The sequence below is a fragment of the Caloenas nicobarica genome, chromosome 2 (genome assembly GCF_036013445.1).
Source record: "Caloenas nicobarica isolate bCalNic1 chromosome 2, bCalNic1.hap1, whole genome shotgun sequence".
Classification (NCBI taxonomy): Eukaryota; Metazoa; Chordata; class Aves; order Columbiformes; family Columbidae; genus Caloenas; species Caloenas nicobarica.
In genome coordinates this window covers 6,378,057-6,401,679 of record NC_088246.1, presented here as the reverse complement: position 1 = coordinate 6,401,679, position 23,623 = coordinate 6,378,057, and the positions used below count along the sequence as shown (strand labels likewise).

Sequence of the window (23,623 nt, the reverse complement as noted above, 5' to 3'; positions counted from 1 at the left end):
TAGCAGCTATTTCACTGCATTCAAGAGTGCAGTGCTTGAATAAGTAAGAAAAATACAAAGGAAATTAAACATAGAAAAGTTGAGACACACTGTGCTTGTGAGAAGATGAGAAACAACACATGGAAATGTGGAAGAAATAGTAAGAAAGTCAAATATAGGGAAAAAACCTCCAGAAATAACTGCTAAAGATGCATGCTGTTTTAATGCTACTGTACACAGTTAAAAAAGAAGGAAATTTGCTTCAGAGGCACAGTCCTTCCAAGACCTTCAGAACTCTGTTCCCAAAACAGACTTGTCCAAAATTTGCAATATCTTGCCCTCTGCATTCTTGACGTAGTAGGTTTTTGTTTGGTGTCACTCCATTTTGACCAGTTTTCTTTTGACTAATTTCCAGATATTTGGTACTCCAAGGATTATTGTTTCACTACGTAGTTTGAAGCATTCATCCGCTTATATTTTTGACATAGCTGAAAAATGAATTGTATGGATAGAAAAGGAAAGAAGGAAAGGGAAAAAAACTAAACTTTCATTTTAGTGACGTACCCCTCGTGAATCCACTGCTGCATACATAATATCCATCCAACCTTTAAAAGTTGCCTGAAAGAAATTGTTTATTAAGGTTATTGGCACTAGAATTAGAATTAAAAAAAAAAAAAAGGAAAGCTAATATAAACGTGAGTAAGAGTTGTGGAAAACTGAGCAGTGTGCTATAAAAAATGTTCATCACTTCCTAAGATCTGCTTGGAAGTGTAATTCACTGGAGTTCATTAAAAGAGAAAAAGAAATATTTCCTGAAAAGAAAAAAAACCTGCAATGAATCCTGTAAAATGTGTTTTAATGTTAACTCTTTTTAAATTGAAATTTTGTAAACTCTCTTCTTTTTGACAAAGCTGTTAAAGTTTCAGCTTAACCGGCGGATTTATCCTAAAAGGATAAAACCGATTTCTAAGAAAACAGCAGGCAATTCTTTCCAGCAATTTTTAGCAACTCTGCAGAATCATGGAACACTTTGGAGAGTACAAGGCAAAGAATTCCATCTAGAAGAAGAGATGTAGATAATGGCAACTTTAAAAAATGCCTTTCTCTCCTTTGTTGTGGTATTAGGGAGATGAATAAATTAGCATCCCAATACTTCGTGACATATTATAATATAGAAATATAAATAAACTGCATCATGCTTTTTCTTTCTCATCCATTCAGAAGTAACTTTTACTAAAGAAAATGAAAATAACTTTAAATTCAGTAACATGCGGACTATTTCAATCTTAGTATGTTAATCAAAATTAAAACAAAACTGAAAAGCCATGAACCACCATGCTTGATTTTAACACAAGGTTGCATACGCTAAAGTGTTCTTTAGGAGGAAATGAGCAGCTTAAAGATAAGAAAAATACTTTTGGAGCTAAAAAAAATCCCAAATTTCATTGAGATAAACAGAAGTGTAGTGGTGTCTCATGGCTGGACTGCTCAACACATTTCCTTGATGAAGGCAAAACTGAGCATGTTTTTGCAGAACTTACCACTTGAAGAAGAGCCAAGTATCCCATCCCAACATTATCAAAGTTTACATCATTATTTGTCCATGTTCCATTATATAAAATACAATCCGTGATGTTATCAATGAGACTGATATTTCCTTTCTCGAGTGTGCATTTTGAAAATTTTTTTCCAAATAATTGTACTCCTGCAATGTTAAATAGGAGCCAGAAGACAATACAGACGAGCAAAACATTCAAGATTGAGGGGATAGCTCCCAAGAGTGCATTCACAACAACCTTAAATAAATGAATGAAAAGAATTAATTATTCCCATTCATTAGAACACCTTCCCAGAAAAACAGTTATTATTTCTTCTTCTATATCTTTTGCAGATTTTCACCCATAGAAAACTAGTAGATGACAAATTCAAAGCCAGCCTTCAGCTCAACTTCAAGCTTGTCTTAACATGTAATTCTGTGGCATCTATCTTGCCTTTTTGAGGAAGGAAGTAAAACAGATAGCAACCAGAATTATCCTTGGGTAAAAGAAATACATAAAATAAGATTATGAGTCTGTAGTAACTATGGGATCTAAAAATCAGTTATAGGGCAATGGGTTGTATGATCTGCATTTGCTAGAATATCGTAAATAATCCTAATAATTTTATACTGGAGGGGTTTTGTAAGAGTACAACAGCTTGCTCTCCATAACAAAATGAAGCAAATAACCACTGGCAACTGACTGCACACAGTAGATGAAGTAGAGAAGCTTGGGTTCCAGAAGACCAAGCTGTTTTGGTCAGCAGTCTTCCTTCATTTAGGCTTCCTTGAGGACAAGGTGAATGCAAACCCATGATGAGCACTAAACGGTAGAAGTGAAAACGGGACTCCAGCTTTTGGTGTCTGCACTGGTGACATCAAGGGACCTGACAAGCAGTGATAAGACGTCCTATTCATGAATCCAGCACATTGATGCTGACAGGCAGGACTATGCCTGTTGCCAGTGCGAATTTGAGGACTATTCTCTATTTCTTTTCACCATCTTTCTCCACTATCTTGTGGGGCATAGTGAAAAATCTCTCTGGAAATGTTTCACTGCTATCATCATGAGAAAATTCTGAGCCTTTTATCCTGGCCTTGGATACTAGAACCATACACAATGAAGCACATTGGAAGACATCTCAGAAGATCAGCTGTTCCAACACAGACCAAGTTGCTTGGTGTCTTGTCCAGCCAAGTTCTGAATGTTCTTATAGTTGTTAGTTAAGCCATTAAACAGTATTGCTCCTAGGACTGACCTCTGAGCCACTAGTAACCAGCTGCCAGTTGAACTTTATCCTGATGATCTCCGCACATTGAACTTTGCAGTTCAGCCAATTTTTTGCCTAGTTCGCCTATACAAACCAGATTTATATCGGAGACCACAGACGGCTCTTCCCTCCCTCAGGCATCTCAACAGAGAAGACGATCAGGTTTAAGAGGCAAAAATTGTCCTTCCTAAATTCACGCTGGCTATTTCTAACTGATTCCTTCTTGTCCTTCATGGCTTTCAGGAGGATTTGCTCCATATCCGTCGTGGAGCCTCAAGTTAGTGTCTCATCACATTCTGTGATCTAACACAGGTTAGATGATTTGCATTACACAATTTTTTTATTTCTCCCCACTGACTTTAAAGATTCCAGATACTTTGCTCAGAACAGCTTTTAAAAGTGAGTTAGAAGATCCCCTCTCCTATTAAGAAAATCACACCCTATTAAAGGATCGTTGTCTTTCAGATCCACCCTGGAGAGTCTGAAATGTGGCCCATGTACTTGTCTAAATAACTGGCAAATCGAATTGATATAAGCACAGCAGTCTAAAGAAGGGGAATTATTAAAAGAATTTACAAAAAGTGGAGTTTCCACTGAAGCAATGAATTAGTGAATCAATTCTTCCAGGTCCCAACTTCTTGCCTCAGGCAATGAGAATAAATTAAGAAAGGACTGTGGTCACTACACTTCTTACATCATGGAGACTGATAAACTACAGCTTTCACAGTACAGGTTTCTTCCTCACATTACAGTTAGTTTTCTGTAATAATGGCATATATAGCTCCTTTTCTATTGACAAGTAATTAAAATGGTTCCTATTTTTTTCAAGCCTTTTCATTTTTTTCAGGAGAATTTGCCACATACACTGGAAGGAATTTTTCCATGTCCAGGATAAACCAAAGAATAACTTTCAGAAAAGGACAAGTCAAAAAAAATCCTTGTTTAGTTTGTTCTGCAAATTGCACTGAACATGGAAATATGTTCCAGTGGTCACATTACTATAGGTAATAATTCCCTGTGGCAGCACGTTATAATTAAATTTCCTTATTTCATTTGTATTTATAGATTTCTGTGAAACTGTTAAGTATTATTACAAAATAACAACCATAAGATGTAAGTAGGCAATGTGAACCACCTTAATGCCATCAAGACCCAAAACAGAGATTCAAACTGTAATTTTCACAAAAATTTCAAACGCAGTTATTACAAAATATGCACACACACCCGCAATATCCTTACCTTTATCCCTTCAAACCTTGACAAAGCTCGTAGAGGCCTCAACGCTCTAAGACTCCTGAGAGATTTCAGTGCAGTCCCAGCGGGACAAGGTGATGTGGCCTCGGAAACATTATTTAGTCCCCAGGAAGCAAATGACAGCTGTGTTCATTCAATTGAAACTGGGATTATTAAATGGTATATAAACATTTATTTCATTTGTGTCAGTAGACAATCATAGGCTGAATGTTACAGTATCTTCGACCAGTAAGTCAAACGCAGAAAATACACATTCAAAGTTATTGTAATATAATTTACTTTGCTCTTTCCTAATATTTTTCAAATAATGTAATTGTTTTTTTCTAATTTGAAACACATATTTTTCTTTTTTTTTTTTTTTTTTCCCCAAACCAGTTCATACAGTATTTTGGAATGCTAGTATAACAACCAAATTGGAAACTATGGTAATTTCATACACTACAAGACCAGAAAAGGTAATTCAAATAAATTATCCCCATTTTTTGCATAGTTTTTCTCAGAACTGTATACAGTGATTCCTTATAATATATAAGATGCTGATGTGGAAACAAAATTCTTTTTTCAAAAGACACTCAGTCTTCATTTTAAATCTTTGTAAGAGAGAAAAAAGGACTAAAAACATCAGAAAATTGTTTCAATAATTGTTTGGAGGGTTTTTTTTACTCCTTCATGATTTGCCTCTTCCTTCCTGTTTGAATTTGCTGTGTCATTGTCTAGCCATGGGATATTTTCATGCTTTTCCTCTTTTTTGGAGAGGATTGCTATTAATATTACAGAACTGTATTTGCTAAAGTTATGCTATACATTCTTTGTAAATTGTCATAATACTTTTCTGTTGAAATTTCCTAACACTTCACAACTTTGAGTGCTAACTATTCAGAGACTACCAAACAGATACTTTGATATTACTGGAAGTTTAGATGCCCTATTTTTAAATATTTAACTTCAGTCTCTTCCCAGTATATTGTTGACAAACAAAAATATATCATTCTTATATGGCAAGATTATATTATTTATCTTTGTCTTAATTCAGAATAAATACATATATATCAAATAGTGCACCTCCTCCATCTCACTACTGATGACTTGGATGAGACTCTGAGCAACCTGATCTGGGTGAAGATGTCCCTGCTCATGGCAGGGGTTGGACTAGATGAGTTTGAAGGTCCCTTCCAACCCAAACTATTCTGTGATTCTATGATTTCAGCATTTCTCTTAATAACTATAAAAAGGATTGCAAGGATTTCTTTGGTTGCAAAGCAAAACATATTTTCCTGCATCTCTAAATCTCCAGTAAATGATTTTTCCAACAATATTTTTCAACTGCTTTACCATCTAAATTTCTTCTCCTTTAAGGAAGCAATTCTATTTTTTTTTTTTTCTAAATGGCAGAGTTGCCAGCAGCTTCACATTTTTCTTTTATCTTAATTACTTTAGTTTTATTTCTGGTCACTAATTGCACTCTCTACACTCAAGAAATGGTTTTAGAACCAACAGGGTCCTCCATGACAGTGATACCTAATAAAATTTTCTTAAACAACTTCTGATTATTACTTACAATCTCCATCTAAATTTATCCTAGAGTCTCTTTTGACTGCAATTTTTTTCACCTTTTGGAAACTGTCATTTACACTTGTGTTTATTCACAACCAAATTTTACACGTAGTTCTCTACGTAGAAAGTATCAAAACTCAAAATGCAAGACAAGCTTAATATAATACTTACACATACAATGATGAAGTCAACCCAACACCAGGCATTTGTGAAATAACTGTGCAAACCATAAGCTACCCATTTCAGAAGCATCTCCATAAAAAAGATGTAGGTAAATATTATATCAGCATACTCTAGGATCATTTTCACATTTTTTCTTTCCTTCAGGTGAATATCTTCAAATGCCTGGAATTTCAGAAATCAGTTTTAAACCAGTTCAGTAGTTTTATGGAAAATTATTTTAAAAGTGAACACAAATAAACAGTCTGGCTTATTATTCTAATTTTTTACTGAGCAGTCAGTCTGCTTTACAAATTTAGAAGTACTTTTATTTTTAAGCTTTCATAAGTAATTTCGGACCATGGTTTAGCCTCCTAGTTAAGTATACAAGTGTGTGAAGAACTATGTTTTCCATGAAGAACAATGAAGAAGACTATGATTCCAAATATTTAAATATCTTATCCAAGTGGGGGAGAGCCATATAACTTCTAAGGGATATGTTTATTATACTCGCCTCTCCCTTGGGAAAGGAATGAGAGAGTAGAAGAATTAAATTAAATAGTATAATTCTTTTCCTTTACTGACAACTATCAATTCAAACTTTGAGAAATTAAATTATATTTACCAGAGCTGCACTGCTTAAAATTATCATAAAAATTATAAAATTTTCAAACCAGCTGTGTTTTACAATTCGGTAGCAGGTTTTTCTAAATTTCCACCAAGTTCTGCCTGGAAACTTAGTGATATCCACTACGCAGCATGGGAAACATTCAACACAACCTGAAAAGAGAAAGAACAGTATATTGGCTCCATGGAAAATGTGGAGACATGGAATCTAAAAAGTGTAAGATATTTTAAAATGATCTTCTACAGATGACACAAAGAATGTGCTGTTTTACCTATGGGGTGTGGCTGTGGCTGAAATTATCTAAGGATAAAGAAAAGACAATATTTGTAGGCTGAAATAATCTCTTTTAATAGAGCAACTCATACATGGAAAAAACAGAGAAGCTTTTGTGTCTAGAAACCCTACAGAATTATTATTTTAACTGATTATTTCACTTGATTGCACTACAGGGACATTACAACTAGATTCTCTGTTCACTGTTTTGCACCAGAAACACATTTCTTCATTGAGTGCTTTTGCTCATATACAGATCCCTACAGTCTGATGCCTTAATATAAGACTGAGTGACTCTCCAATGATGGCATTTTGCTACCTAAATACAGAGATATAGAACCATTTTATGTCTCTTCAGAAATTCTACGGCTTTTGTGACAGTTCTGACAGCTTCACACAGTTGTCTTGCGTACCCTCAGGCATCTCACATGGCACCAAGTACCTGTGTTCAGGCATCCCAACCCTGCTCCAGTTCTATGTGGACTTCAGGTATATTTATTTCAGTTTTTATGTTTATAAACAAGTGTCTCAAACAGTTTCTGCCAACTTGGGAATGTTCCAAACAGATATCTTTGAATGCTGGTTTGGTGTCACTGGAATACATTAAACATCCTTACTTTCGCCGAAACAGTCCTTCGGAAGGTATGACTTTTTAGGCTGGGGAAACATCTCCAGAAGAATAATGGGATCCACAGTGCTGGCTTCAGAACAGCTACCGACATCACATTTCTGCACAGAGGAAGGGCAAAGAAGAGAATTTATTTAATTTTAATTAATAAGGTTACCAGATTTTAAAAAAAAAAAATTATCACCCACCCCTCCCCCCCAAAAAAAATCTGCAGCGTATAAATTCTTAATGTTGCTGAACTACCAAAAAAAATTATAATAACAGGACAGAAAAGGCTAATTCCTACTCTTTGTTTCCATGGCTTTAATTTAATAAGTTTCTCTGTTTCTTCTAGTTGTCTACATTGAACTTGCAGGAATGAAAATGCTTAGAAGAGATTATATTATGCTACAACTTTACTTTAGAGAAATCTCTGTTTTCTTCATGCCAATCCAATTCTCTTTTCATTTTCAGAGATACAAACTATGTCTCAAAAGGTTTGAAAATGGGAAGGCCTAGCAGGAAAGAAACGTACATATGGTCTACGCATTCCAAAGAATTGTAGCTATTGGCAGGTAACTTACACACTTACTTAAACTAAAGACAATAAGGAAAAGAAATATAAAGAAAAAGGAATAAAGCAATCTATGAGCCATAAAGTGTAAGTGTTGTATATGACATGGAAAGGGAAGGCATGAGGAGAGGGATAAGAATGGGAAGCCAGAAGAACGGAGAACTGTCACTGTTGACAGCCATGGTCAGGTACTAGGGAATCTTCAACACATAAAAAATACAGTTATTTTAATTCATGACCATTTTATTATTTTTAATGTTAATTTTTTATATAAATATAGTTACTGTATAACAAACAAAACTTCTGGCAACTTTATCTAAAGCCAGAAAATACCAAAGTGGTTGGACTTTTGGAGGTAGTAATCCAGAAAGCTGCTGAACTTCCATTTAATTTTGTGGGTCATTGGAGGGAAGCCATGATTCTTCACCTTTTTTGTTGCGGAACCATACTGTGTTAGAATACGCTAAGTTTCTAGATCAGAAATGTATGGTTGTTTTGGGAACCATTTCTAGAGAACAAATCTTTGCATCCGGCAAAGACAGCGAAGAGAATTATCTACAAAAATGAAGAGTATATATCAGACATATAAAGCGAATGTGTTTCTTGATTAATTTATGTTCACTTATTTTGTACAAAATAATATATTAGGTTCCACTGCTGGCCATGGCTATTTATGAGAGACAAACCTCAATGCTTAAAACTACTATTACTTCTAGAAAGATGCAGCATCTTTACAGGGATTATACTTGCTACTCTTCAGAAAATGCCAGCTTGTCCTGTCAGTGCTGAATGAGAGAACTGCTGTGACAATTTTTATCTTTAGCACATTCCGTAAGATGATAAAAGTTATAATTAGCTCTTCTTGGTATTTCTTTTGGTATGTTTCCAAAAAAACACTTACAGTTTCAGAAGCCCCGGAAATCTGACTGAAGCCACTTGAACTCCGGCACTGGTCTCTACGTCTTAATCTGTCTCCCTGCATGAAATAATACAAAAGAGTTGATTTTCCACATGTTTCTACCTGACAGTCATTCTTAAAAGTCAAAATTCTTTAGCAGAATCTAAAGCATCCACAAAATTTAATATTTTTCTGTTTTTACAGATAATTACATGGTATCCCTTAAAGGCATATAAAAGAATGGTTTCTTCCTCAGTTGCAAATACTGTGGTCTTGTGGTTATACTGTTATACGGTATCATTTCTCTAGATCTCCATTTAGCCCACTGTTGGATTCCTGCATCCAGTTCACCAAGTTCTGATGAACTGGCTCATAGCAAACTTTGCAGCTGGACCCCAACAGTCTCGTGTTTCTAGTTAGAGGCAGAAGAGCTCAGTGACTTGACTCAGCTCTCCGCCCTTGCCACTAAAATTCCAAGCAATACTAGATTCCACTGCAGCAGAAAAATAATTAAAAAGACATTAAGAAACTATTATTTTAAAGAAAAGCTTTTCTTTGCACTCCCTTTGGATTCCATGCAACTGAGAAGCAACATTTAAGCAACACAAGAGGCCTGCCTTCCACAAATTCCTGGTGCCAACTGTAAGGTAAAGGAGACAAGAAGAAAGAATATGTCTTGATCGAACTTCATTTAGCAATTGACAGCAATAAATGGAAACAAAACAGACAGAAGCAGAATTATGGCTGTCAATGAGGAGAATAATGAAAAAGTAGATATGCAACACCGCTTATTGAATAACTAAGACTATTTGGTAGTTCTCGCACTTTGAAGGTACTAGAAGAACAAAGAAAGTAAAATGGCAGAAATGACAGAAGGGATATTATTTACTGTTGAGTCTTTGAGATTATATTTACAGATGCAAGTTACAATAATTTTTCAAATATTCATATTCCTTACCTGTTTTCTGTATTCTATTTCTGTGCATATACTGTGCTCATCATCACCTTCATCAGTGTAAGTTTCTGCTACAGCAATGGGAGCACAGGTCCTGTGACTGGTTAAAAATTCTTCGTATTTCCTTGTTACTGGGTAATTCTCTTCAGCATTGTAACACTCACTGTCAAACCAATAGTTGTCTATATCCTTTCTGACATCTGTCATGGCATAGTTATTTTCCTCTATGTCTTTGGTAGAAACTTTCACCAAAGTCTTCTTTTTGGCTGTCGTTTTGAGGCTTCGTTTCATTATCTTGCCGCAACAGTCCCAAATTTTGTCTTTCACAGACTGCAGGCCCTTGTGAATCTGTGCAATGGCAATCTGACATTTAGTCATTTGTCCAGGATCTTCTTGTCCCACTGAGGAGTCTGTACTGAATGAACTCAGCAGCAAGGCAATGAACAGGTTGAGCACCTTAAAATAGTTAAAGTAAGTTGGAAACACTGCTACTAACAGAAAAAATATTTCAGAAAACCCTCCTTAGAATTTAAAAAATTCAGTCTTGCTTTCATCAACCACTGCAATGAAATTATTTATTGTAATACTGCAATATTAATATAGCATGATATGGCTCCTTCTAGAAAAAAAAAAAAACAAGAGAAAAAGGAAGTGAGGATTTGGGTATATCAAATATATTCTCATGTACTCTGATGTCCATAATGTACAAAGAGGTGGATGTGTTGAAAAACAGCGGACAAAGATAACTGTTAATAACACCATCATCAAAAAGGATCTGGTACAGACCAACAAATCAAGCAGATGAAAAAGATTTTGTCTTCCAAGTATATATACGTTAGACCTTGTCTATGTCACACGAATAGGAAGATCTGGGTACTGTGAACTTTTGATAATATAAGGATGAATTGGTAAGCATTAAAAGCTCTGAACAGTTTGGTTATTTGATCCTAGCAACACAAAAGATGAAGAAATCAGACAGCAAATTACCAAAAGCGCTGCAGTTCTATACCCTGGGTAAAAGGAATAATTTTGTGTATTTTGCTTAGCAGCTACCTCTTGTGTGAGAAAGAGAAAGACAGGGGAAAATGAAAAAAAGACAGAAGACAAACACATATTAAAGAACATCCAAAAAAGAGAATAGTGTGAACACTCTTCAAATTAGAAAGTTTGCCTTGGAAAAAAAGATGCCAGTGTAATTGAATGCATTTAGTAGGGACTGAAAAATAGCTTGAAACTCACCACCAGGTTTCCTATCAGCAGGACTAGCAAGAAAATGGGAAGACATAGCTCTTTTCCAGCCACTTCCATACAGTCCCACATGGTTTCAATCCATTCTCCACATAATATTCGAAATATAATCAGAAATGAATGACAAAAATCCTTCATATGCCAGCGTAAATTCTTACTGGTGCTTATCTTATAGTAATATTCCTCATAATAACTGCCCAAAACCTGCTTTCCTACTACAGCAAAAATAAATACAGTGATAATCAAAACCAGAGTGAGGTTACCCAGAGCACCAACTGAGTTTAGAATTATTTTCATAAGAGTATTTAAGGCTGGCCAGGACTTTGCCAATTTGAAGATCCTGAGCTGTAAGTAAAACACAAGAGAACAACGTGAGTGGCGAACACTACATAGATAGCAGAACACACATAAAAACCAGACCCTGCATTTATCATGCTGCCTTTACTTCAGTAGCATCATTTTCCCCAAAACTAAAGATTTTTAATTGTTCCGATCCAAAAGCACTGTGCTTAAGCTCGGATGCTCAATGTTACTGACAACACAGAACTGCCAAAACTTTCAAATTGTTTGTGCTTAGTTAGATACAAGCACGTGTAAGTCTATTAGTATTAATAATAATAATAATAACAGTAATAATAATCAAGTGGCTTATATGTCCTTGAAGGAGGCTTATGAAATGACTGCATATTTGACTAAATCAAATGTAATCAGACAAAAATCGAAAAAATAATTTTTTCTACCTCTCACACAATACACTTGAAATAGGACCTGAAAAGCCAGATGGGATCTATTCTTTGTACCCTCATGAGCAAAAAGGACATTTTTAGTCAAATTAGCATTCAGGGCTGTTAAAACCTCTTCGTCATGATACACAAGATGAAACAGAATTCAACTGAATTTCTAGGTGTGAGGACTCCGAAAAGCCATGAAGAATGTTAGAGTTAATAAATTTAGCATTATAAATACATAGCAAGGCCACAAACAAAAAGGTAACATTACACACAGACATCTCAGAGCTACTCCTCCTTTCCCCTAAACTGGAGGAAAAACTTAAGGAGACCTCAAGGCCAAGTTTGAGCCTTGAAGAAACCTGGGGGTTTTTTGCACAGCTCAAAAGGAAAAGCTGTGAAGGAACCTTTGCTATCCCTAAGCTCAGGAAAACACTTAGATAATATATTTTCTTAATTGAAGATCTGAAATGTAGTTGAGTAGTGCCACTGTACAGACCTAACAAGGAACCAGTGAACTATCTGCCAACTCAAATCTCACTGTGCCAGAGGATTTGTAGCATCCAATATACACAATGTAATAAACATATTGAACATATTCTTTAACATTGATTTACTATTCACTCTAATTAAACATTCATGTTGCCTTACTATTTACTAAGAAAGAGAACTGATTTAACAGATTCATCAGTAAAATAATTTGCAACTATTTCACTGTATCTTTTACAAATCTATACAACACATGTAATTTTAAAATGAATAAGTAAATAATTACCAGCCTGAAATATGACAGATTTGCTTCAAAGCTTACTAGGCCAATCATAACAACTATGCTATCAAAAATATTCCATTTTTGTTGAAAATAGTTGTAAGGATCTAGAGCGATGATTTTCAAGATCATTTCTGCTGTAAAAATCAGGGTGAAGACCTGGAAAGAGAAATTCAGCAAGAAATCACTGAAAAAGTGTTACTCCTTAAGGGACTTTCCAGTACAAATATGGGGTTATAACACCATATTCACTCTAACATAGACCCAACTTACCTTGTCACTTATACAAATCATTCGTCGGTAACTCTTTGGCATGTCAGGGTACTCCAGAGCCATGAAGAAGGTATTCACGATAATGCAAACCATGATTAAGAGATCAGCAAATGGATTCAAAATTACCAATTTCACCTTCTCTTTCACTGCTCTCCAGAATGGACAACAATTCCAAATTAGATACTTTCGAGCAAAACGTTTCCAAAATGCAGGGCATTTCACTTTTGACTCCTGCAGTTCTAAATGACAAAGAGGGAAAGTGACATAGGAATAATCTTATGCGGAATTTCACACTATGAAGAAAAAGACAGTCATAGAAAAGATTGAAAAGAAAAATCAATATCGTGAGCAGAATGGCATCACTGAAAAAAACGGTTTCACTCATTCTACACAAACTAATCACAAGTCACCATCAAGAAATCTCACAATTACAGGAATGGGTAATATCAGCCACCTTTTCATATGTTTATTTCACTACTGAAGGAAGATAAATAATCTGCATTAAGGAGAAGCAACTGCCTCTGGAAAAACTGACAACTTGTTTTCTGAGAGCTGCATCTGTGAAGTCACAGATGCAGCAAGGGTTGAAAAGACAGTCCAGGATAAAATGAAAAAGGGTGTCTTCCATATCTTGGTGTCCATAGTTAAGTACAGGGTTATAAATCAAGTTGGAAGGGACCTCAGGAGATGTCTAGTGCAACCCCCTTTTCAAAGCAGGGTGGCCATAAGGTCAGAGACTGTATAAACTGTTCCTCTCTCCGACTGCCCTCATGGTGAGAGCTTCTCCTTATGCTCAGCTTGAAGTTCTCTTCTTTCAATCGATGTATGTTGTCTCATCTTCCCACTGTCCACCACTGTGAAGAGTCTGGCTCCATCTTCTTGATAATGCCTTCCTACACACTGGAAGGCCAATACTACCTTCTCCTCAAAACCTTCTCTCCAGGTTGAACCCGCGCAGCACTGGGCGAGCGCTCCAGCCTCTGACTTGGTAGCCCTCTACTGAACTCAACGTATTTCATGTACTGGGAAGGTTGCGGGGCAAACTGAGCATTTTATATGGCCTAGCATATGCTTAATAAAGGGTAATAATCAGTTTTCTCCTGGCTATGAGCCTTTTAATATAGTCCAGGATACTGTCAGCCATTGCTGACGCAAGGGCATGTTGCTGGGCCTTTCTCAGCAACCTGCCCACAAGGACCAACAGGACCTTTCCTGCAGAGCTGCTTCCCAGCCAGCTCCCAGCCTGTATTGTTGCAAGAGGTTCATGTAGATACGGAGAAATTTACATTTGTCCTGGTAGAACTTCCATAGCGTTCCTGTTGGCCCATTCCTCCAGCCTAAGTCCCTCTAGATGGCAGCCTTTACCTCCAGTGTATCAAGTGGTTCCCCTTCCAACTTGGTGTCATCTGCAAAAGCTGAGAGCAAGCCCTCGCCTCCTCCAGGTCACTTAGGACAAGAAGTGTCCTAAGATACACCCTGTGGTGCTCCGCTTGTTATTAATACCTGCCTCCAGATAGAACACTAACCAGATACTTGAAGCCCAAACATCCAACCATTTTTTTTGTCCAGCTGGTTGTCCACCCATGCAGACCCTAACATCCTAACTTGTATGGAAAAATACTGTGGGAGGCTATGCTGAGAGCCTTGCTAAAGTCAAAGGAAATGAAAACATTGCTTTTCCCTCATCCAGAAACCCCAGTTATTTTATTGTGCAGGCCAATCAAGTTGGTCAGGCGTGATTTACCCTTGCTAATTCTAAGTTACAGTTGAAGTTATGTGAGATACGAGAAAATTTATATTACTGAAATGTACATTTTATTGCAGCATAATTTCCCCTAGTGACTTTTCAAATAATGCTGACATTTTGATCTCTTAGGTCAAGTTACAAAATCACTGTAGGAAAAAACACTAAAGCATGACTTACGCAAATTATCTGTAATAACAGTGGCTGCACTCATTAACCTCTGTCTTCGAAAAGGATCTTTAATAGCATCCATTGACAGTTCATAGGAGAGCAGTATCTGCCTCTTTGGTTAGAAAGACAACAGAAGATAATATAACAAGAGAATATGAAGAAATGGCAATATAAAAATTACGTCCAGCATAAGATAAATATGCCTTTTTAAATACACATTGCAATGAAGACTGAAAGAATGTAAAAAAAAAAGTGACTGACAAAAAGAACATACAAAAAACCATTGACAATAAGTTTGAATAAATTATTGGCTGTTTAACTATGAATTATTGATTATTAATAAATAATAAATATTTACTAATATTAAGAATACTTATTTAGTTAATCAAAATTATCAGTTTCCCCAGCCCTATTAAGCCTATCAAGATCTATACTAATATTGAACCACCTAAAACTAGGAATGGAGCGACTATGTTTTTATTAGAAGTTACAGAAAGCTAAACTCAGAGTTCCTGAAGTGCACTGAAGAACGGACAGGCCAACACACGTATCTTTATGGGGCACACTGAATTATTATCGAATACTTACAAGCTTCTTGTGGCTGCGACCAGGCTGCGAATGAAATATATTCTCGTCTTTGCCACGATCACCTAAAATTAAGCTTTGTTGTAAAATTGGTTGTTCTTTCATCTCTTTTTCTTTTAAATTTTTCAAGTCAGTAACTGACATTTCAGATCTGACATGTAAGGCCTTATTACTCTCTCTAGCAGCCAATATCTGTAAAAGAAACAGCAAAAAAGTCTATTAATACATGGTGAATGGACTAGGATCATATACAGCTTAATTATTATGCTATCTGAATGGTTTGCACTAATAATTCTTACCTTTCAAATATTAAACTACTGTTAAAGATGGGAGTACAAAATCCTATTCACGATACTGAAAGATAAAGCAGGGTTACTTATCAGCTACTATAATTAAAGTTTGTCCTTGGCACTTTAGATATTGTATTTTGTATCTGAATTACAGAATACTAAAGCGTATCCTTTCGCTTTCCCTTTCTTGCTTTGGAAAGGACCTTGAACCCAAAGACAACAGAAGACTCAGGGCTCGAACTCAGTCCTAAAATGTTACACTTTTCTTAACTACTAATCCTGTTGAAAGAAAAATAGAAGAAAAGCCTAAGTAAAGCTTGGCAAGCTGGAATTTCAGACAGAGAAACATTACAGGCCTGTTGACAGCTGTAGAGGAGGAATTTGGTAAGCTGGTGATGCCTTTCATTTCATGATAAAATTGGATAGTTGTCAGAGAATATTTGTATGTCCTTTTATAAGTCTGACTTTTCTGGTTGCTCAGAGGTATCTTTTATAAAGAAGTTAGAAGATAAAATACGTCTTTCAATAACTTTCAGTCTATCTTGTTGCCTCAGCTCAGAGCTTCACTTCTCAGGAATAAAATAAAAACAACCAGGTGATCCCTGGTCTCCTACAAGCCAAGGAACGAGCGAATCAAGGCAACGCTGTGCCAAGAGGCAACACTGTAGAAATGCGATGTGTGCGTATCAGCTCTCCAAACCAACAGCAAAGAAACCACTGCAGTCTCTGGATGTCCTTCTGCATTAATATGGAACTAATGGCATTAGCCTGGCCACAGACTATTCCTGCACTTGTCAACTCATGGACCTGCTGCATGCAATTCATCAAAAAGAGGCATGAAATCTCCCAAACAGCTGAGCACAATGGCTCTCAGAAAGTTTGCATTTTTAATCGGTCCTGAAATCCATCAGCATCAGAACTTCCAGTCTCAGGAAGCTGTAGAAATGACAACTTTGCAAATGTATCCACTCATACTTCCTTCATCGGAGTGCGCAGTAATAGCAAGATGGAATATCCAGAGAAAGGAATTTTGGTACATGGCATGAGTGGTAGTGTACGAGAACGGGGCAAATGACAGAGTGCAGGCGTTTGTGCAATACCATGAAAACTGTATACTTGCCAGCAAGCCGTTCCTATACAACGTCAGGTGTGCAAATCCTAAAACTTAAAATTATTTAACTTGGATTCATGCTGTTTGTATCACAGTAATGTTTATATATATTGAAAGATGTGTATACATAGACATGTGGTTTTGCAAAGAGACAAAGATAAATTAAGCATGAGAAAGTATTGTAAGCACATGATTAATGTAAAAACTTATTCCTCTAATTCACAAACAGAAGAAAACAAAAGGAACCACATATTACGTATTATATATACCAACTTACAAACCTGTTCTTTCTCTAGAATTTGTTGAGCATCCTGAAGTAATTTTTCTTTTGCCTCTGTTTCAGCAAGAGTAGATCTGTTTTGCTCTTCATATGCCATAGTTACTACAGCCAAGATCAGATTGAAGAGATAAAATGAGCATAAAAAGATGACCCCCAGAAAAAATAAAATGTAGTTCTTTCCAGATGTACGGATAGTCTGTGAGGAAAAGGTAAAGGTTGCAATAAATTCTTAACAAACTAACATTTACAATAGAATTTCAAACCAACTTTAAACCAATTATTTTCCTATATAATAAAAAAGGTCAACATATTGCACTGTTTTCTTTCAACAGCAGCAGGATCTGCCTCTGGTCTAAATGGTATAGAAGGTCTAGAAATCCTTCTAGTCGGGAGTTCCCCTGGCCTTCAAGTAAATAAATTGCAGCTCTTAAAAACTTCTGTGTGATCATAATTCAGTGAAGAATCAACAAAATCCATTCCTAAAATTAAATATCTCCCAGAAAATCAGGCAAGTGATCATCATAGTTTAAGTTATAAGAAGACAATTTCAGTTGTAAAGAGATACACAGGTGACTACAAAAGAAATTAATAAAACTCAGTAATAAGGATGAAAGCTCAGATATCTAAACAATCACAAAAGATGCTATATTTAGTGAATCAGAGGCAATATTTAGAATGGTTGCTTATTCTTACTTTTTTTTTCTCGAATGGCAGCAGAGGAGATGGCTCAGAATTAAGCTCTGAGACATTCAAAACCAAAAAACACATGACCTCCAAATGGCAGAAATATGTATCCATTAAAAAAAAAATCTCAGTTAATAAAGCTTGCTGGAAAAAGGTTAAAATGGGCCATATGGAAGTTATAGAACAAGTCAGAGAACAATTTTCTTCTAGCAAAGGCACTGCATAGATGTAACAGATCCACAGTTCTCTACATGCAATTTTTCTACTATTTTTGTAAAAAAACAGAATTTGAAAGTTAAATTCAACTCTTGGAATCAAAACATAAAGGCTCCTATTTTTTTAGTACTAGTTATTAAAAATGGCCTGAAATGTAAGTGTATATGTTGAGCCAGAAGGTTTGGTGGGGAGTCAGGACATAAAAGGATGAGAAACAAAGTGCGTAACAAGTTGCCACATCCCCTGCGGCAGCACTGAGCTCACCAGCCCGATCTTCTATAGACCTCATTCCTTTGGTATTATTATTTACATATTATCATTTAACTATTAATCACTGACCCAAGTGTGTCCTCCAACAAAACTATGAGCACTCACAGCAGGATTGCTCCCATCCACCATCACTTGCAGGTGTTACAACTTAGTCACTTGAAGCTACCTCCTTAACATTTACACCGAGTTTAAAAGAAATTTGGTATCAGTGATGTTAAAACAGGTGTAGATTTTTCTAGTGGACATAAAGCTCTAAACTGCATGTCTAAAGTCATCCTAGCAGGTAATAAAAGTACCTACTTGTCTGTAGAGACGCTCCCAGTAATCCTGTGTCATCAGACGGAACAAAGAAAGGAAGGCCCAGCCAAAATGGTCAAAACTTGTATAACCAAAGTCAGGATTCTTCCCAGTCTTCTGGCAGCTATAGTTTGTTGGGCACTCGGCACTAACCACAACAGAAATGTTAAACAATACATACTTGCAGTATCAGATTGTATCTGGAAGCATCCAGTATCGAACACCAAATACAGACTTGTTCAGTTTATCTGAAAGTCTGCTGTATTATTCCCCAATGTAATTCTGTCAGAAGGTTTGAGTCATATCAGACAATCCTAGAAAGCTATTTGTCTGGTCAAAGAAATGAGACAGAAACTCTAGTTGTGTCTAGTTTCTGGCTAAACAGAAACACTCCACTAATGTAGGATATATGCAAACAAATACGTATAGAGGGGAAAAAAATGGAAATATGTTTGTTTTTAAATAATTCACCAAGATAAGAAGAGGAAAGTTTATTAATATCTCACAACTCTTTACTAACCTGTTCCCCTCCTCATTTATATCATTCTACATTACCATTGGTTATTACATTACCAGTGGTCAGGGAAAAAGCACATATTAATAAATAAATTAATAAATAAATTAATAAATAATTCCTTGGCTCACAGAATCATAGAATAATTTTGGTTGGAAGGGATCCTCAAGATCATTGAGCCTAGCCACTAACCCACACTGTCACTAAACCACATCCCTAAGAACCTCATCTACGTGTCTTTTAAACCCCTCCAGGGATGGTGACTCCACCAATTCCCTGTGCAGCCTGTTCCAATGCCTGACAACCTTTTCTGGGAAGAATTTTTTCCTCATATCCAATCTGAACCTTCCCTGGTGCAACTTGAGGCCGTTTCCTCTCATCCTATCACTTGTTACCTGGGAGAAGAGACCAACCCCCTCCATGCTCCAAGCTCCTTTCAGGCAATTCAGAGATCAGAAGGTCTCCCCTCAGCTCCTGTTCTCCAGGCTGAACCCCCCAGGTCCCTCAGCTGCTCCTCATAAGACTTGTTCTCTAGAAATAGCTGGGTTTTAATTTAACAACCCCCACACACAAATTCCACCCTCCTGAAAAATCATCACCATTCCTTTAGGCCAAAAACAAAATCACAGTACATTTGGAGGAAAAAAAAAAAAGAGAGTACTAAAACTGTCTCGTTCACTTACTCAAGATTTGAACTGAATCCACATAGCAGTATTTCAGAAGAGTTATTAATTCTGTAGCAGATATCTAATAAAAAATGAACAAGGAATCATTGAATCAGAAGATGTCGGCTCCTACAGTACTCTGACATTAAACCATACATTACTGCACTTTAAAAAACAGCCTGGTGGGCCAAATCTCTGTGAAAGACTCATGTCACAACAAAGAGCATTTAGGGCTGATTCTGAGCAGATCTATTCCCATGCCAAATTAAAAAAACAAAAACAGAAACAAAAACAAAAACAAAACAAAAAAAAAAACCAAAACCAACCAAACAAACAAACCCACCAAAAAACCCAAACCCGCCTAACTCATAATGTAAGATTGTATTTAACGAATAGTAAAAACAAGAATCTCTGCAACAAGCAGGCAAAATCCCTGAATAATATAGCTTAAGCAATGGAAAATTTAATTCTCTGTGCAGTACCCTTAAAATTAGGATGCCTATGCAATGTGCATTGGAAAAGAAGTAAATGCTTACAGAAACCTTGGTCCCTTCTGTCCCACAGACTGCTAATCTTGCTCCAAATCCCACCTTCACTAATCTCAGATTCCGTTGTCCCACAGACTTCATATTGCTATGTGTGCAAACAGAAGGACCTACCTTTGTGTGAGAAATACATGCAACTATATTTTAACACCTCTGTGAAAAAAACAAGACATACATAGGCAGATACACAGATTATGTAAAGGGAGAAAAGAATAAAATTTACCTTCCTCGCTTGGTACATATATCTTGGCATCCTTACACAACGTGTCATTGTATGTTGTATTATCGAGGACACATTTGGCTGTTAAATTGCCCATAAAAAGCTGGAGGCCTATTAGGGCAAATATACTCAGGCAAAAAACAGTCAAAATCAATACATCAGTAAGTTTCTTAACGGATTCAATAAGTGAATTTACGATGACTTTCAGACCTAGAAAAATAAGATTCAATAATATGCAAAATGAGAAGAGGAATGCAGTAGCATTTCCATATGAAATATACAACAGTTGCAAGTATTTTCAAAACAGTGTAAATGGTTTTTTGACTTCAGAGTATTAAATGAGGTAAAATGAAGCATATGAATGAGTAAAGTATTTTTACTTAAATTTCCTAGTCACAGATTACTTGGCTTTTACTTCATTCTAACACTAATTTTTATAATGTGAACATTCTAAGTTAAGATGGCATCTAAGCAAACTCTTAGGAGCTCTAATGGATATTAACAGATTTCTGTGATTGATTAACATCAACCAAGTACTTCACGTTGTATCAAGTACATATTACCATAAAGGACAGCTTCTGCTGATCTCGGGGAATTCTCTCTTAGAACATAATGCCTTACAGATGTCAACAGTTTAAAAGCAACAGAATATTTATGACACTGAGGAGGGAATAAATATGTGTTGGGGACTACCCAGCTGGAAGCAGCTTGGCAGAAAAGGACCTGGGGGTTCTGGTGGACACCAAGATGAACATGAGCCAGCAATGTGCCTTTGCCACAAAGAAGGTGAATGGTGTCCTGGGCTGCATTAGGTAGAGCACGGCCAGCAGGTCAAGGGAGGTGATCCTTCTTCTCTACTCAGCTCTGGTGGGGCCACACCTGGAGTACTGGGTACAGTTCTGGGCTCCCCAGTACAACAGAGACATGGACATACTGGAGAGAGTCCAGAAAATGAAAATGATGAATGGACTGGAGCACCTCTTCCATGAGGAAAGGCTGAGAGAGCTGGGACTGTTCAGCCTGAAGGCTCAGGGGGGACCTCATGAACAAATATAAATACCTGAAGGGAGGGTGCAAAGAGGATGGAGCCAGGGTCTTTTCAGTGCTGGCCAGTGACAGGACCAGAGGCCATGGGCACAAACTGAAATGCAGGAGGTTCCCTCTGAACATTAGGAAACACATTTGCACTGTGAGGGTGACTGAGCACCAGCATAGGTTGCCCAGGGAGGTTGTGGAATCTCCCTCCTTAGAGATACTCAAAAGCCATCTGGCCACGGTCCTGGGCAACCAGCTCCAGGTGACGCTGCTTGAGCAGGGGGTTGGACTAGATGATCTCCAGAGGTCCCTTCCAACCTCAACCATTCTGCAATTCTGTGAAAATGGGTTATATATAAACTGAAGACCAATATTCTGGCAGAATAAATGAATTTGAAATATGACATAGGCAGAGAGTGATATCCAGGATTTTTCCAGAAGTCTTTCATAAGAAAAAACATTTAATATCTGTTCTCCAAGGTGAATATGAAAGGAAAAGTATGGACAAGTGGTTTTGACATTAAAAATTAAACATGTCCTATGTTTGATTACTGTTAAAATTCCATAGCAAAATCAAAGATATGTTTGTAATTACAGAAAAATAGTAAAGTTACTATATATTATGAAAGTGGGATGTATAGTCATTTGTAGATTTTCAAATGAGTTTTTGCAGTTAGAGTGTGAAATTCATACTTCAGTGTCCTAACTAGTGGCACAGCTTACAAAAATATCCAATATCTGGACAGCATATGCAAAATACTATTATGCTCAGTCTAGACTGCAGCTGGGGTCAGTAAACAAATCAATGAAACCCTGAAATATTGTGAAGTTTGCATTCTGGGAAATAAATCATAGAAGATTAAGCTAATGAAGTACAATGTGAAACCAGAAATATTGTGGTATAGCCATCATTATGTTAAGACAACATATTGAATAGGGTGTGCTGCTCAGGAAAGATAAAAGTAAAAAGAAAAAGGCACAAGGCAAAGTAAAATTGAACATTAGTGATGGGATAGAAAATGAAGAAAATAAAAAAATTTGCCTGTGTCAAAATAATTTTGACGAAAGATGATTTAAAAAATTATGTTAGGATACTGCTGAGAGTTACTACAAACTGCAAAACAGTCACACCTTGGGATCCCATTAACCGTCACAAAAAGTGACCAGAAAACTGAAGACAAGAACAGGAGAGGAATTAGAAATAGAACACTGCTGAAGCAGGGAGAAAATCAATAAGATATGTTGTTCCTTACCTGGTATTACTGAAATAGCTTTCAAAGTCCTCAGTACTCTGAAAGTTCGAAGAGCTGCAACCTTGCCCGGACCTTCATAAATAGTAACATACCTATAAAATTAAAACACCGTATACCTGAATGACAAACATCTAGCTTTTCAGAGCATGCATATATTGAGCACACAATAATGAGTAAGTTACAGAAAATAAATAGGTCAAATATGTCCTAAGGTTCTTGTCTAAAGTTAGGAATCTAAGTCCATATCCAGATATCTATATAAAATAATGAGACTGTTGAATACTACCTTTGAAAAGAAACATGGCAAGTTTTTACTTAGTGTGGATTTGGATGCTTAACTTTTGAAGTGCTTACTCATCAAAATGTCAAATAAATATAAAATCTTCAATGTCACAACCACACCTTCTCATACTGAGACTAATCTGATTTAGACCACATGAAAGTACACGATGCAGCTATTTCAGAACTATGCAATATATACTTTAGAAGAAGGGAGTTGAGCAAAACTAGGTTTATAATATGTTAATTCTGTAACACATGGCTGTCTTTCTAACTGTTGTTTAACAGACAGCTAAGAACTTGAGTATTGAAACTAGTTTCAATTTAGTCATTTCAACAATTTGAAAATTTCAGAAAATTAGGATTTTAAGAGTTGCATGTTCTACACAGCATTTTATCTTTAACATGTTACTCCATATTTTATAAGACTTCTTTCCTGTCAGAATGGACATGAATTGTGACTTGTCTTATGACAAGGTCATAACTAGTAACAGAATTGCTTAAAATAAAGTCTCAATAACAGTATCTGAGAAACATCAGTTGGAAAGGACCTCTGGAGGTGATCTGGGCAATCTCCCACTCAAGCATAACCTACATCAGAACGCTAGGGGTTTATCTAACCTGTAAGATTAAATAATTCTCAAATACTTTAAGTAATAACTGTTGAGTTAATTTCCAAATACTTTTATTTGTTGCATGATAGGACCCAAAAACCCCAGAAGGTACTAAATTGCAAAGTGCTTATATCTGCTTGAAC

At 36.4% G+C, this 23,623-nt stretch overlaps 1 protein-coding gene across 1 annotated transcript in view; it reads right to left on the bottom strand.

The window, feature by feature from the left end:
- LOC135984699 (sodium channel protein type 5 subunit alpha-like) overlaps positions 1 to 23,623 on the bottom strand; it is a 37,022-nt gene that overhangs the window by 5,904 nt on the left and 7,495 nt on the right. The window contains exons 5-22 of the mRNA XM_065627122.1: positions 22,588 to 22,679; positions 20,303 to 20,509; positions 19,553 to 19,616; positions 18,359 to 18,503; positions 16,890 to 17,084; positions 15,211 to 15,399; positions 14,632 to 14,734; positions 12,708 to 12,946; positions 12,441 to 12,593; positions 10,929 to 11,282; positions 9,693 to 10,145; positions 8,738 to 8,812; positions 7,273 to 7,384; positions 6,380 to 6,534; positions 5,767 to 5,940; positions 4,027 to 4,164; positions 1,521 to 1,775; positions 544 to 597 (exon numbers count right to left, since the gene is read on the bottom strand). Of these exons, the coding sequence (XP_065483194.1) occupies positions 544 to 597; positions 1,521 to 1,775; positions 4,027 to 4,164; positions 5,767 to 5,940; positions 6,380 to 6,534; positions 7,273 to 7,384; positions 8,738 to 8,812; positions 9,693 to 10,145; positions 10,929 to 11,282; positions 12,441 to 12,593; positions 12,708 to 12,946; positions 14,632 to 14,734; positions 15,211 to 15,399; positions 16,890 to 17,084; positions 18,359 to 18,503; positions 19,553 to 19,616; positions 20,303 to 20,509; positions 22,588 to 22,679 (3,157 nt within the window). The remainder of the gene's footprint in view (positions 1 to 543; positions 598 to 1,520; positions 1,776 to 4,026; positions 4,165 to 5,766; positions 5,941 to 6,379; positions 6,535 to 7,272; positions 7,385 to 8,737; positions 8,813 to 9,692; positions 10,146 to 10,928; positions 11,283 to 12,440; positions 12,594 to 12,707; positions 12,947 to 14,631; positions 14,735 to 15,210; positions 15,400 to 16,889; positions 17,085 to 18,358; positions 18,504 to 19,552; positions 19,617 to 20,302; positions 20,510 to 22,587; positions 22,680 to 23,623) is intronic.